General features: G+C 33.9%; 1 protein-coding gene across 1 annotated transcript in view; it reads right to left on the reverse strand.

Moving 5' to 3' along the window:
- LOC106771767 (exocyst complex component SEC8) overlaps positions 1–14,735 on the reverse strand; it is a 40,650-nt gene that overhangs the window by 13,563 nt on the left and 12,352 nt on the right. Inside the window, exons 3-13 of the mRNA XM_014657761.2 lie at positions 12,131–12,343; positions 11,180–11,353; positions 10,364–10,465; positions 5,833–5,942; positions 5,376–5,549; positions 4,766–4,928; positions 4,582–4,688; positions 3,415–3,722; positions 3,157–3,320; positions 1,847–1,962; positions 929–999 (exon numbers count right to left, since the gene is read on the reverse strand). Of these exons, the coding sequence (XP_014513247.1) occupies positions 929–999; positions 1,847–1,962; positions 3,157–3,320; positions 3,415–3,722; positions 4,582–4,688; positions 4,766–4,928; positions 5,376–5,549; positions 5,833–5,942; positions 10,364–10,465; positions 11,180–11,353; positions 12,131–12,343 (1,702 nt within the window). The remainder of the gene's footprint in view (positions 1–928; positions 1,000–1,846; positions 1,963–3,156; positions 3,321–3,414; positions 3,723–4,581; positions 4,689–4,765; positions 4,929–5,375; positions 5,550–5,832; positions 5,943–10,363; positions 10,466–11,179; positions 11,354–12,130; positions 12,344–14,735) is intronic.

A 14,735-nucleotide genomic window follows, 5' to 3' on the forward strand; every position in this document is an offset into this window, starting at 1 on the left:
GAAAACTCATTCACTAGTCTGAGGTGGAGTGTTGAGATATTTGATGAAGTTTTAGATTGAGTCTTATTATTTTTACTTCTATATATTGGTTATATCTTGATTTTATTACTAGCATATTGTTAGATATTCCCCATTCAGTTTACTATACTTTTGTTATTAAAGTTGCTAGATGTAATGATCTTAGGCCCATCTCTTTTTATTTTCCTATTTATAAATGGATAACCCTATGTGCTCCATACATATAAGAGGATTCATCCTATTCCTTTTTCTCCTTTGTTTCAATATGGTATCAAAGTTAGGATCAATCCTCGCCTGCCTGGTGAACCCACTGTTCACTGGTGCTAAATTTTAGGGATTTGTTTCCTATAATAGGCAGTGCTCATTTGATGTAATGAGCTTTAGATGAAATGAGCTTAGGCCCATCTCTTTGTATTTTTCTATTTATAAATGCACAACCCTATGTGCTCCATACATATAAGAGGATTCATCCTATTTCTTTTTTTCCTTTATTTCAAAATGGTATCAAAGTTATGGTCAACCCTCGCCTGCTTGGTGAACCCACTGTTGACTGGTGCTAAATTTTAGGGATTTGTTTCCTATAGTAGGCAGCACTCATTTGATGTAATGAGCTTAGGCCCATCTCTTTGTATTTTTCTATTTATAAGTGCATAGCCCTATGTGCTCCATACATATAAGAGGATTCGTCCTATTCCTTTTTCTCCTTTATTTCAACATGATATCAAAGTTAGGGTCAATCCTTGCCTGCCTGGTGAACCCACTGCTCACTGATGCTAAATTTTAGGGATTTGTTTCCTATAATAGGCAGTGCTCATTTCAAAATTTATCCAATTAATGTATGTACATATTCCATATGTATGTAATGAGACTAAATAAAATTATTTTCTGCTAAACTTGAAATTTATCATACCCTGGTTAGGAATGGATATTGTAGCATCAGTAAAGCGAAATGCAAAGGTAAGACCATCTTCTGATCCATCCCTGTAATCAATAAGAAACGATAATTAATAAGTACAGCATACCAATTTGATCAAGGTGAAGTTTGTTTTGTACATGGAATCTTTCATTTAAATTCAAACAAAAACACTTTATTGCCCCAAGAATAGGATTCCTAGGAAATTTTATAAAATGCATGTGCTTATTTATCTCAGGAATAATATGTTAATATCTGATGAAGTTTTATTCTCGTGGGGAACTTTAGTAACTTGAAAATCAATTTCTAGGAGAAGTTTTATAGAATGTTTGGTTACTGTTCTGCGGTAAACTTTTTCTCTTCGCAGAATTGCTTAAAATATGTGTGTGTGTGTGTGTGTTTTAAAGGGAAAGGCACAAAATGAACTATTATGAGACAAGAAATAACTTATTTGAGTTCCAAACCATGTGCTCCTTAATTAGAAGATTAATAGAGGATCCCAAAAATAGTTTTCTGCACTGAAAGTTTGCTTGTAGTTTTATTTATTATCCTTTTAGTTCTTATGCCATATTGGTAGATTTTTCTCAACTTTTTTATTCTAAGGTTCTGGGAACTTATGTGGCAAAAGGACCTGTATAAAATAAAAAACAGAAGCCAGCTGGTAAAGGTTCCCTAATGATGAGTTCGGGGGAGGAAGGTAAATGTTTGCCGCCCTATTCCCACAAGCAAAGAGGTTGTTTCCAGGATTTAAAACCTGTGACCCCCAAGTCACAAGGCTGCAAACATACCACTGCACTAGGGCTCATCCACTCAAATGACCCTAAAAAATAATTCAAAATAAATAACAAATTTGAATTGAGCAAAGATTTCTGTTAAATGTTATATTAAAGGACAATATAAATTCAATTCACTTGCCTTTTATCTTTGGAAGGGACTTTGCTTGCAAGCCTAGCTGTTTGAACAGCAGCATCAGCAGATGCAGCTTCAGGAGTGGCCCGTAGCATTTCACATATAAGTTGTTGGCATTCACTCTATAAAAACATGAGTGAAGGAATATAAGAGGAAATTATAAATAAAAAATAAGATAATGTAGGTCCTGTCAGTCTCATTACTTAGGCCCCCTTTGCCATGAACTTAAACAGAAACCTTTCATGTCTCTGTCACAAAATGATGAGATGGAACAAACCAACAAATGATACGAATTATCCACATCACATATCTTATTGTTTTCATATAAATTAGGTCACCCTTTGCCATTAACCGATGAAGCAGAAACTTAATGCGTTTTGGTCAAATGATCAAGAATAACATGATAGCACAACACAATCTATAGGAGCCACATTGCAGCCATAAAAAAATTCATGCTTTAATACTAATCTAATAGCATGAGGAGTTAAAAGGGAACACTGTATGACTATATGTGTGTGTACACCGAAAACCACCCGGATGCATAATATTTTCTTAGTGTCTTAACAGTTGACACTCCCCAACTAACATATCAGTCCACCTATGAATTTGTTAGACATAAAACCATTCATATTAAGCCTTTACCTAAAACGCTAAGGGCCCGTTTATTTTGAGAAAATGGATTAAATTTTATTTTATTTCCATTATTAATGACAAAAATGTCACTTTTGTTTTACTTTGTTTCCTATTTCAAAGATAGTGGACAGGAAATGGTGAAAACAGCAATTACTACACAAGGGGATATTTTCATAATTATTAGGGAAAATAGAAAACATTTTCCCAATCTAAATAGGCCCTAAGCATTAAGTATTAACAAAGTTGGTTACTGAAGTGGATGCAAAGTGACCAAGCCTCAACAACCAAGTAGTCAACAATTCAATCCTTGCAGTTCTAATTAGATTCAAGGTAAGCTCCCGAGTGTGCCTTGTGCATTGTCCATACTTTAAGCACAAAGGCTCTTGCGAAAAGGGGGTATTTTAAAAAGAAAATCATTCATCTGCTATTACTTATCAGCATAATCTTTTAAAGAAAATCGGTCACTGACAATTTCTGATTTATTTAGAGAGAATTTATAAATGAACTTAAATTTCAATTGACCATCCAATAACCATTATATCCTACATATTATACGTTGAGTAGGGTCTGTAACTTAGACCAAGGCAACAACCATGTCTAGTCATACTAAATTGTATATTTATTTTAAATTTTAAATTCTATTATCAAATATCTTGCAACTATATTGTCCTCACATAGACTACCTGTAACACCGTCAGGGAAAAACCAATGCTGTAACCTCCAGTGGCTTGAGATGCTTCAGAATCAGGGTTCCAACTTATATCCACTGGCACTGATTTTGGCGTGTTTATGTCAGCATGCTGACTGGCTTTTGCTTCTAAAAGCTCCCCGACAATGACATGATTCTCTAAAGAGTGAAACATGAGATTGAAAAATTAAAATTTTAATAATGTATAATCAACATAGAAAGGAAAATAGTATGTAAAATTATCGAGTCTCACCAAATAATCGGACAACAGAATCCAAAATTGAATCAAGAAGCTCCTTAGCAGTAACTTGTGCTTTCCCACCAGGAGCCATAAGAGGCGAGACGGGGCTCACAGCCAACAGAGTCCCACTGCTAGATATTCCATTCTTAGGCTTCTGTTTTGGCAGCTGAAAACTTTCCAGTTGACCTTTTATGAAGTGCAGATTACCTGTTCCAGTGTGGGAACCATGACCAATGCTAGACCTTGATGAATTCAGAAACTCTGCATGAGCTTTAATCTTTGATGTAATTATCTCGTGAATTGTTGGCCGCAACCTTTGGCTGGTACAGAATAAAATAAGCACATATACACCAACTAAGCAAATATAGCAAAAAGGGTAATAATAAAATAAGGTGATCGGTACACAGTTGCACACACTCAAAGACATAATAATAATAATTAGATCACCAGTATGTAGTTCTTTTTTGCCAAAAAGGTGATTTGCATTTGAATTTCAGGTTTGTACCAAAACAAACCACTAGAACTAGCTTAGAATACATACACAAAGGAAAGAAACCCCACAAAACATCCTTGTGTACATCTGCAGACTATTGCACAATATCAAACATGTATCTTCATTTAGTGGCAGCATTCTTAGACTTGCAAACACTAGAACTGGACATTACCATTTACGTTGAGCATAATGTAAAATAGTTATTCACCAAAAGCAAAGGATAACTTTAGAAACTTAGAATTTTAGATTCACTGCTATTTAAGAAAATATAAACGACTGACAGCTGAAAAATTCACATAATTTTCTTTGAATTAGGAGGGTACCAGCATCTATAACGTATGATATTAGAATAATAGGGATAAAAAGAAAATTGATATTACAATAAAGCTTTAAAAAATATAGCAATGGATTACTGGTTTTTAAATAGTATAACTGGGAAATAAAATTGCAGAAAAGGTTTTTGATGATTGATCACATGAGATATAAATTCAGATGGAGAGAATAGATCATGTTATCAATACAAGTGTGCAAGTTAGTTTGAAAAGGAACTTAATTTAAAAAAGCATTTCAAAATCTTTAAAATTGTAATAATGAAATTCAGTTACAAAAAATAAACACCAAAGTAGGAAATGCCTTGGGATAAGAGTGTTCTGAAATGAGAATAATAAAGTGCCAAGATAACAAACCATATAATAGCTCCAGCAGCTGCAACTTTGCCAAGCATGCAAAGGCACTCAACCATGGTCTGAAGATACTTCACATGAAGTGGAGCATCACTCTTTCTAATTGTTTCCTATGCACAAGAAGCTCAAAACATCAGTTCATTTTCAAGAATCATTTGTGAATTCAATACAATTACGTCACTCATACAAGAAATTCATCAGGTGTCGAATTTGAGAGCCATGTTGGCATTTGACGAAGAGCATTATTGGAATCCTTTGGTACATCACTTCCATTAGTTCTCGTTCCTGTCATATTCCCATCTAAGGTACCTTCCTCATTTGAATATGTCTCATCATGGCCATCGAAGGAACTGAAATACATTTGATGTATTCAGTAACGTCAATCCCAAAATACATAGAAACATACACAATTGCCAGAATATCTTCCTAAACTAATATTATATGCTATAATTAATATTAGTGAAGACAACTCAATTCAAAGTACACATTAAGAAAATAGAAAATTACATCAACCTCAGATTACGAGAGGAAAAGAAGTGATAATGTACCAAATCACACTCTCATAGATAGCATGGAATAGTATAACCTACCAAAATAACATTACCAATAACTCTCATCATGTACTGCACACAAAATACAACAAAGTGACAGGAACGTCATAAAATTCATCTTTGTACCATCAACAGCGAAAGGTACAGTAATAAAAAAACATAATGCACCAATAGGAAATCAGTAACATGATTTATGTAGTACAGAATAAGTAGAAAAATAGCACAAATACTGATAAATTCAATTACCCTCCTGCCATTGATCCTGTCCTACAGGATCCATCAGTCTGGAGACTATTCCGACTGTCACCTTTGAATGATCTTGTTCTTCGAGACAGTGATTGTGAATTATGTGCAGCAAGGGCAGCAGCAGTGGTGGTTGGTACTTCGTCATCATTCTCTAACAAGGTTGAGCCAGCAACACTGAACAAATAGCATTTCAAATACATTTAACTTAACAAAATAAATAAATCACATATCTTAAAACTTAAGAATATGTATTTCAAACTATTCGGTCAGTGAAAATTTTCGTTGTACTTGAGCATTCTGGACATCCAAAAGTTTCAACCAAAACACGCAAACAACATATAGGAGAAAGTAGCTAAAGAGAAAATAGAGCTCTGGAGTCTACATGAGAAGAGCATGTCAAGACATATGCAAAAGATATGATTCTTAAAGCTAGTCATTAGATGGGTAAAGCAAATACCTATATTCACCCTTATTGTACAAATGGGCATTCAAATCCTCCAAAATCTTATAAAAGAGAACTCCACGTAACTTCGTTAACTCAGAACGGACATCTTGAAGTGCTCCAACCTAAGCCACCCATAAATCATAATTATGACACACAAAGCATATGGAAATGTTCACAAAGACAGTTAAATAAGTTGGAAAATATGAATAATGTGAAAAAACGAAAAAAAAAATGAGTTGTAGATAAGTTACATTTGGTGGAAAGTTCAATACAAACTAAACAAATGGAATTGTTAAAAGGCTTTTAACCTTGCCCTTTGGCAGGATAGACCTGAATAGAATACTTCCTTGCATGAACATAATTAAATACACTAGAAAAATTAATATAAAAGAAAGAATATTTTTATTCAATTGATTCAAAACAGTACATCCACTTCTATATATAGAGAACTCAACTCTGAAGTAATAATTACATGAGATCTCTAGAATCTTCAAATAACTTTTAACAACTTCTACTAGTTTAATATCCTACCAACAACTATCAGTATTGCATTTAATATCCAATTAACAACACTTTTCCTCAAGTTGGTGAATCGATATCAATCATTCCCAGCTTGCATGTGAGATCATGAAATCACTCGGTAGGAAGACCTTTTGTAAACAAATATGCTAATTGAAATCCACATGGAATGTAGGAAGTAGTGATAAGGCCACTATCCAATTTCCCTTTAATAAAGTGTCAGTCTATCTCTATGTGTTTGGTTCTATCATGCTAAATTGGATTGTAAGCAATGCTAGTAGTTGACTTATTATCACAATAAAGGATCATGGGTTCTTCACATGCCACCTTGAGATCATTTAGAATAATTCTCATCCATAATAATTCACGCACCCTTTGTGTCATGGCTCAAAATTCAGTTTCTGCACTAGACCTTGCAACGACAATTTGCTTCTTACTTCTCCAAGTCACAAAATTTCCACCCAAGAACATGCAAGAAGGTGGATTTGTTATCGATGACAAACCTTACATAATCTGCATCAGTATACACTTCCATTTTTAATTTTTCATTTCTCTTGAAAAATAATTCCCTTCCTGGACTTGTCTTCAAATATTGAAGGATTTTGTTTACTGCTTGTAAATGTCTCTCCTTTGGATCATGCATGAACTGACTAACGACACTCATAACATAGGCTATATCTAGTCTGGTGTGAGCTAAGTAAATGAGCTTCCCAACAAGTCTTTGATATTGGCCTTTATTCACAGAAGAACAACCTTCATCACTCCCAATTTTATAGTTTTGATAGGAACTCCAATGGTCTTGCAATCAAGGCCTAAAACCTGGGGGAATTTCCATATAGACTTATTCTTGTAATTGTTCGCATAAGAAAGCATTTTTCTCATCAAATTGTTGCAATTCCCAACCAAAATAAGTTGCCAATGAAAGAATGATTCTAACTGTATTCATCTTTGCCACCGGAGCAAATGTCTCCTCATAGTCAACACCATAAGTTTGAGTAAATCCTTTAGCAACTAACCTTGCTTTGTAACGTTCTAATGTTCGATCAAATTTATACTTTACATTAGAAACCCATTTGCATCCCACTACCTTTTTATCTAGTGGTTTGTTAACAATTTTGACATATGGTCTGTGGCACCAGAGTCGAGAACCCAAGAGTTCTTACATACAGATTTAGAAACATCAGAAGATGAATTGAAGTTCTTACCAGTCATAGCTAGAGAGCAAGTACCAAAAAGTGACTTACCGATCGACTCCATCCAAGATTTCAAACGTTCAATTTCAGCATGTAGTGCATGTATCTCTGAGGTTTAAAGCTCAGCATTGCATAGTGGAGCTGTCATGCTCCAGATGTGGCAGCGAAGACAATTCTAATGATGGCAAAAGCTCCAACAAAAAAAACTTAGTGACAACTCTGACAACAACTCCAACCAGGGTCAGAGGAGAACTCCGACAATGGTTTTGACGAAGGTCCGATGAGACTCCGAAGAAGGCCCAACAAGACTCAAGCGAAGGTCTCGCAAGACTCTGACGAAGGTCCAATGAAAGTCCAACAACGACTCTAGTGAAGGTTCGATGAAGGTCTGGTAACAGCTCCAATAGACAGCAAATGGGATGCAAGAACAAAAAGAACTACAAGTTGGGTGCACTTCAGGCAATCCCAATATTTAAAGGAAATGGGTGCATTTCAGCAAGCTAAATGGAACTATAACCAAGACAATGAAGAAGAAATGTGGAAGCAGGGCTCCCAAGACTGGGTGGGAGCTTTGATACCAACTAGAAAGAATTGAGATAAAAGAAAGAAGATTTTTATTCAATTGATTTAAAACAGTACATCCACTTCTATATATAGAGAGAACTCGAACTCTAAAGAAATAATTACATGAGATCTCTAGAATCTTCAAACAACTTCTACTCAAGGTTGTTAAACTCGAGTGTGTATGTAAACTTGTGTGAGTCCAATAACTCGGATCGTAAATTCGTGAGAATCCAGTAAACTTGAATTGTAAACTTGACTAATAAACTAGTAAGAGTTAACTTTAGATAAAAAAAGAAGTATTAAAATATTTATAAATAATATAATATATTGTTATATGAGATTATAAATTTTTTATTTCTTAGTGAAATGTCATTAATATTATTATTAGTTGATCTTATTGTATTTTTAAATATTTCTTAACTATTTTTTATAATAAATTTTATTAAGTTTACATATCATATTTAAAATTTAATATAATACAAACTGAGCCTAAAGATTTTGAGGCCCAAAAGCTAGAAGAAACCCTTCCTTACAAATTTCATCTTCCATTACTCCCTAAGTTACCACTGCAGCAACCTTACGAGCAACAACCTTACATGCACATAAGGAAGACAGCATAGGAAGGTCACAGACAGCAAACATGAGCACCCATGAATGCGAGCACCCACAAATGCAAGCTCCCACATGCGACCCGACCAAACGATAGCAAGCAACTACGATGATAAGCACCACGACAAGAGAGGGTCCGATAAATGCACGATGGAGAGTGCTTCAAAAGAAGGAATGAAGAAGGAGTTGAACTAGAAAACACTCAAACCCTAATCCCAGAGAGTTTTCTCCATAAATGCGCTCCAAATGACCATTTTCGTTTAAATGTTTTTTTCTTCCTCATCAAACTCGCCAAATCGTTCCAAACTTGCGAGTTTGCCCGAGTGAATTGAGTCTACATCCAATTCTAATGAGTTCACTTGAAAAACGAGTTTGGTTTTGAACATGGTTATCAAACTCTCGAGTTAACTCGTAAAATCAAGTTTACGTTCTTAGACATGGCTTCTGAGTTAACTTGGAAGTAAACTCGTTTTCTGCGTAAACTCGGTAGAATCGATTATGAAATCGGTAGGATTGTGTAGAATCGTGAGTTTGGAGCGATTCTACGAGCTTGAAAGGGGGGAAAATTAAGGAAAACGAGATTGTTTGGGGTTTAGGGTTTCATGACCTGATTGTCATTATCTCTCGTGCCCCTCTGTCTCTCCATGGCACTACTACAATTCTTTTTTTTATTATATATTTAATGAAATGTATCAAAATTAATGACTGACAATAATCCTAGTATTTATGTTTTACAATATTTATTTTTATGAACAATATATCTATAAATTTAATTTTATTTAAAGTTTTATAATTTTGTAGACTTATTTGAATTAAGATATTAATTATATAATTATTTTTCATCTGAAGAAACTCTTACGAGTTTACGATTTGAGTTTATGAGTCGAGTTTATTCGACTCTCACGAGTTTACGTAAACTCTTGAATTTGATAACCTTGGTTTTGAGTTGACTCAGAAGCCATGCTAAGAACGTAAACTTGTTCGAGTTAACTCGTGAGTTTGATAACCATGCTTCTACTAATTTAAAATCCTACCAACAACTTTCAGTACTGCATTTAATATCCAACAAAACAACAAATACTATAATTAAGAGATCTCATAAACCCCTAATTTTAGGAATTAACTGTATATGCTGTAGTTTAGTAATTCCTTCACTAGACCATTTGAATTCTATTTCGGAGTAACTGCACTTCTAATCAAATTACCCAAAAACATTATTCTGATTCCCTTTCATATGTTAGTATTTGTAATTATCATTATTATTGCTTTAGTGTTTTTCTCACAGTAATGTTTGTTTTAAGGGAAAATTAATTTCTTATATGCAGAGAGTTGAGATGGCTTTGTTATAGATTTGTATTTATTAAGGCCTGCTCAGTTTAAGAAATTTGTTTTCATCTCCTGTTTCATCATTTCTTGTACCTATATTTGAAATCAGAAAAAAAATATAGGTGACACGTTTGTAACAACAATAAATTAAAAAAATATCCCAAAACAAATAGGCCTTAAGTCTCTCTGGATCATTATTTATTGTTGGCTTTAAGTACATACCCTTTGCTCTAAATCGTAAAAATCTTCTTTTAACAAAAATACAAATACAAGATTCAAAAAAATAGAACTGTAGCAGTCCTCTAGATAATTGTAGTAAGTTAAGATCTTACATTTTGGAGACCTCGCTCAAGCATCAACACTGATTGCACATGCAATTGAACAGCAGCATAAAATTGCTTCTCTGAAATGTGTTTCTCGATGCGAGCTGGAACCTGCATCTTAGAGCTTCAGAATCAAAACCCTCTATGAAACCAATAATTTCAAACAGAGCAACTGAAAAGAAAGCATGCGTGAAATTATTATCAAATGAAAACACTAAAATCTACAAATGAAAATGACAAATAATTTACTGTCATTGGATACTTTTTTAAACAGATACTATTGACTCTTCAGATCATGAACTTATCTGATACAATATCAGTACACAGTTGAACAAATGTCTAAAATCCTCTGTTATCATCAGACTAATAATTAAAATTTCAACACAGAATAATACTATGTTTTAGTAACATAAGTGTTAGGCATTGGCCTCTATTTTATCTGTTTCAGTACCAATTTGCTTACACATGATTCTTTTGTCATGGTTAAAGCAAGCAAGTACTGTTCTCCAACTTAAAAAATTAAATTTTAAGGTCAAGTGGTTCATTGACAGTTGAAAATCACTAAAAAATTTCGACAAAAAAAGGATGGTCTATATAATAATAAGTTATTATTTTGCAGTTAAATGAACATATTATACATATACCAAAAATGCAAATGCTTTATTTCAAAGCCTAAACTGCCTAAGTAGCTCAAACAACTCCAACTCAGGGCATGTAGAATCTGATCAAGCAAGCATAAGTTTAAACAATGGAATAGGATTCCCTTAATCTCATAAACTGACCAAAGTCACAATTGGATCAGAATGTCTACAATAAAGAATAGACCTTAGCTATGTCTTCAATTTGATCCAACAAGGATATTATATGTCGCAGTGTGACTGATCGATACCATAGTTGATGCAATTGCTTATTGCGGGCACTTAGGCGCTTCTTTGCCTCTGCCAAATCTACTCTTAAGACAGATATACTTTCAGTGGATTCACTGAAGAGCTTCAAGATCTGGAGATAAACAAAAATATTTATCAAACAAAAATTCAGAATGATGGGCTACTAGTTATAATTCAGCTATAATTCTAATTCAGATGAAGAAATCCGGTTACCATTCAAAGTGTTTCAAGCTCATGAAAAAGAAAATTTAAGAACAAAAAAAAGTTTCAATTATTTGTATTAATAAAATATCCTTCATTTTATTTACATCTATAACTCCTTCTCAACTTTAAATTCTTAAGATACAAGAAATCCTTGTTAAGATTGTTTCTTGTTTCTCATTTTTTAACCTTGCATTCCAAATCACAAAAAGAAAGTGTCTTAAGATTGTAATTACACAGAATCAATAAAAAAATCAGATTAAGTGGTCATAAACTAGACAGGAAAAAGAAAAATGTAATGGTATATAATATATTCTAAAAATAACAGTAAACATAAGCAATCCAATTAAAAACAACAAAGTATGACCTGCAAAATGCTTGAAATGAAGCTAATACCGCCATGTAAAAATCAGGTAACATTGATAATTAAAAAATATATTTTGCTCTTTCTCTTGTCTTATAACAAACTTTTGAGAAACAAAGAACCTGACAAATCTTTGAAAATCGAACAAAGCAGCAGCTATTATAACAATGATATGAACCTGATATTGAGAGAAAAACTATAGTCTGTGGCAGGATCTATACATACATATAATCATACGCCTGGGACTTTCAATGACAAATGACCCAGTTGTCCATAGTTCAATGTATATTTGAAGTGATCACAGAAAACAAAATCTAAAGAAACCTGGGAATAGTTTTGGATAGCTCTGTTGAAGCCACTATGGTAGGAATGTACTACTTCATCCACAACATCTTCAATGATATCACTTTGCTCCTTCAAAAATTGGGCAGCAGCATCACGGTCTTTTGATGTCAAAATGTGAACAACATGAGGTAGTGAATCAAAACGAGCAGCAATCCAACATTCATCTATCCTCAAGAGGTCTTCTCTCAAATACTGCATTCAAATGTAGTATGAGACTCAGATTACCAAGAATAAGTATACAGTGTAAGCACGAGTCAGTACAGAATAAATACCGTAAGTACATAACAACATAAGCTTCAAAACAAAATAATTTAGATTCATAGTTTATAAGTTTACAGTCAAGACATCTTTACTATGAATAAAGTTAGAAACAGAAAAGAGAATTTTCAGGAAAAGGCCTTTTAGAGAAGTCCAAAGTCCAAATCACTATTGACCAAAGAAGAGCAATTAACAGTGTCAAGCAAATGAACAGGGGTTTTACTTCCAAAGCTTCTCTATCAGAAGGATTTCAAGAAAAATAGAAATTTTAAGAGATGGAAATGCAAAGAAGACAAATATCAGAGGACCAGAGGGGGAATATAATGTTAAAACAATGACCCTGACACATAAATCTTCATAGAATATAATACATTATCCATCCCTGAATCTAAATGATAAATATCCAGAGCCAAACTAAAATGTCTTGCACTGATTGAAACCAATTATGAACTTATTCTTTTGCATCACACCAGTGTTACATTACATGATGCCTCTTACAATTAGGATCACAGCTAAACTCCATCCCACAATACCAACTTCTAAAGTGAGGATTAGACAAGTTTTAAAAGCATTACTTAGATCTTATCTTTAGTCAATGGGATTTCAACCTCGTAAGAGTACATATCCGGTTGGCTGCATACTACAATGCTTTCACCAAGCCTATTTGGCCAGTCCCTTCATAGGTAGCCTTTTCCAGGACACTAGCACTCAAATCTAATAGGCCACAATTAAGGAAGATTTCAACAATGCCCAAGGGAACTTTTATGTTGATTGCAGACATTATCTTCTCCTAAAGCATTAGAACTTTAAATGTAATGAAGTACACCATCATGGAAATTTTCTATAATAACGCCATAAAATGTGAAACAAGAGTTGAAGGAATTTATGACACCATATGATTCACAGGACTAAGAGCCAACTAGCCAGAGAAAAATACAATGCAGGCACAGTAAAGGCCAGTTATATAATGTTATTCAATTTCTTAAGACAGAGCCCATTGGTTTGAAATACCTTAGAAAGGTTATTTGAAGCATGAAATGAGAAAATGTCATGGGCCAGATTGTTTTACTTCTCCATTCTTTTGGAGCCGCTTAAACGTGGGAAAAGGGAAAAGAGACTTCAAGAAATTGGTTGTTGTGTTTTGTCAAAAGCCAGAAGAAATAAATTGAATACATCCGAAAATCCCTCTTCCTTCTGCCTTTGCAATGCAAGGACTTATCATAGGACACAGTAATTTTGTTCAGGCTAAACTTGGGTACCACACCAAACAAGTGAAAATTTCCCACAGCTTGCACAACTGTTATTGTCATCTACAAGCAATACACACATTGAATCACTGGCAGAAAATCCCTTAGTCAAGAAGGTCGCTATCTAATCATGAATCAAAATCTCAAAAGGAACAGAGTAAGGCTTACTGTCCGGAAAGTGGTTTCTGATAATATTCAATGAAGAGCAATTGCTCTTAAATAGAATACAGAAAAACTTAATACCGGAAAATCCTAATTCATGATCAATAATCTTGTACATTAATCCTCCTTAGTATGAATTGTAATTAAACCTCCTAAGTATGTAAATTAATATAGCACAAGGAAATAATATATACAGCATAGTACAAAGGATTTTGATACTCCCCACAAGTTGGTGAGTGGATGCCATTCATTCTCAACTTTCCAATAATAGACTAAAATTTAGCATCACTTAACCCTTTTGTCAATACATCTGCGAGCTTATTTTCCAAGGATATAATGGTGCACATATTGTTCCATTATCTAATTTCTCTTTCGTGAAGTGTCTATCTATTTCAAAATACTTAGTTCATCATGTTCCCTTGGACTATGAGCAATATTTATTCCTGACTTGTTATAGTCTCATAGGCTTCTTCCAATCAATCTTCAGGTCTTAATAGGTGAAAAGGTTTCAAGATAGGTAATCTCAAGTATGAGTATATCCTTTAGTTACTAACCTTGCCTTACACCTTTCTAATGTCTCATCTTCCTTGCACTTAGCAGTGAATACCACATATATCCAACAAGACTTTTCCTTTAAGGTAGATCCACCAACTCCCAAGTATTATTCTTTTCTAGAGCAACCATTTCAACTTTCATAGCATTTTCCCTATCCTTACTACTCAATGCCTCATCCACGATTTTTGGAATGGTGACGATATTTAGATGACTAAGAAAGCTTTTGTAATTACTAGATAATGTCATAAGATGCAAAATGTGACAATAGGTACCTTGGCTTTCGAGTACATAGTCATGTTTTAACATCTTTCCTTACTGCAACTTGAAGATCCTGAACTTCAACGCCTAGCATATTTTGTTCT

The sequence above is a fragment of the Vigna radiata genome, chromosome 8 (genome assembly GCF_000741045.1).
Source record: "Vigna radiata var. radiata cultivar VC1973A chromosome 8, Vradiata_ver6, whole genome shotgun sequence".
NCBI classification, from domain to species: domain Eukaryota; kingdom Viridiplantae; phylum Streptophyta; class Magnoliopsida; order Fabales; family Fabaceae; genus Vigna; species Vigna radiata.